A 1,350-nucleotide genomic window follows, 5' to 3' on the forward strand; every position below is an offset into this window, starting at 1 on the left:
CCCCGCCCCGCCAGCCCTAACGCAACAGTTCCGGGCAGGAGCGTGTCGCGCGCCTCGTTGGCCGCTGACGCGGGTCTGACGGGGTCTGACGGGGTGGCCCGGGTGGCCGCGGGGGGTAAACGAGCGCAAGAGGGATGGACATCCTGCACCACCGTGGCCCGTGGCCGTCGTCGTGTCGCTCGCACTCAGTGGGCGGTCTCGTAACGACGAAAGTCTGACGTGTCGTCGCCCACGCACCCGCGGCGCGCGGAGGACCGAGCGGGCGCATGGGGCGCCGGGCGGCGCAGATAAGGAAAAGACGTGGTTATCTCAGCGCCCCTGCCCCGCCCCGCCGCGCCTCGCGGGCTAGCTCGGGGATCAGGTGGTGGTGGTGGAGATGGAGATCCAGGCTCAGTCGAGGCCCGGCGGCCCTAGCGCGGGCTCCAGCAGAGCCCTCAAAGTTTATCATACAGCACATGATGAGGTTGGATTGTGAAACAAGCAGGTGTTTTCCAGCTTTGCGTTTCACTTTCGGGGCGGGGCGGTGCCTTTCTGACCGCAGAGCTGCGCCGCCGGGTCGTCCTGGGAGCCGCCGCGCCCCGCTCCCCCCTCGCGCTCAGGGTCGGGCCCCCGGCGGGGTCGCTTGGGGCCCACGTTGGGTTGGGGCCCACGGGGGCCCCTTCGGGTGGCCAGACCGGGACCGGCCGGGGCACATTGGCCTGCTCGGCTCGGCTCGCACGCCGACCGGGCCGCTCCTGGCTCCGGCTGTCCGAGCCGAGCCGGCCCGAGACAGTGGGTGGTTGTCCTGTTGACGTAGTCCTCACGGCGCCCGTCGTCCTCTCTGTTGCAGACTACCAGTTTTCGCTCCATCCTCCCAGCATGATCGCTGCCGCCAGCCTGGCCGCGGCCCTGCACGGCCTGGAGTGGACCAAGCGCAGCGGAGTGGCGCTCAATGACCTGCTTGGCTGCCTGCAGGTCATCACCGGCATCGAGAAGGTAAGCGACGAGCCTGACCCTGCCGGGCGGGGCACCCTTGACGCTGTCCTCTGTCGCATCGAGCTAACGCGTGCTTTCCTCTCTTGTTCCAGGACTACCTCCAGACGTGCCTGAGCCAGATCGAGGGCATGGTGACGTCAATGATGCACGAGAGCAGCGGTGAGACCTGTGACGTCTCCAAGCTGGAGCAGCTCGCCGACGTGGCGGCGGAGCACGGCGCCGTCAAGGGCGCCAAGGCCGAGACCCCCACCGACGTTCAGGACATCCACTTCTGAAGGTCCTGGAGCGGCGGTCCCCCCCTTCCCACGGTCCCAGGGCAGCCCGGGGCTCGGCCGCCATCGGCGCCGCCCCTGCGCCCCCCGCCGTCCCCGACCC

The 1,350-nt window shown here is 69.6% G+C and overlaps 1 protein-coding gene across 1 annotated transcript; it reads left to right on the forward strand.

Annotated features, from left to right (window-relative positions):
- Positions 1 to 463: 463 nt before the first annotated feature.
- LOC113217066 (uncharacterized) lies at positions 464 to 1,344 on the forward strand (the record flags this gene model as incomplete). Its single annotated transcript, XM_026436907.2, has 2 exons — positions 464 to 975; positions 1,068 to 1,344. Coding segments are annotated over 2 exons (695 nt in total), but the record flags the coding sequence as incomplete, so codon positions are not given.
- Positions 1,345 to 1,350: the final 6 nt, after the last annotated feature.

Source organism: Frankliniella occidentalis, unplaced genomic scaffold, assembly GCF_000697945.3.
Source record: "Frankliniella occidentalis isolate FOCC.00 unplaced genomic scaffold, Focc_3.1 Scaffold5271, whole genome shotgun sequence".
Classification (NCBI taxonomy): domain Eukaryota; kingdom Metazoa; phylum Arthropoda; class Insecta; order Thysanoptera; family Thripidae; genus Frankliniella; species Frankliniella occidentalis.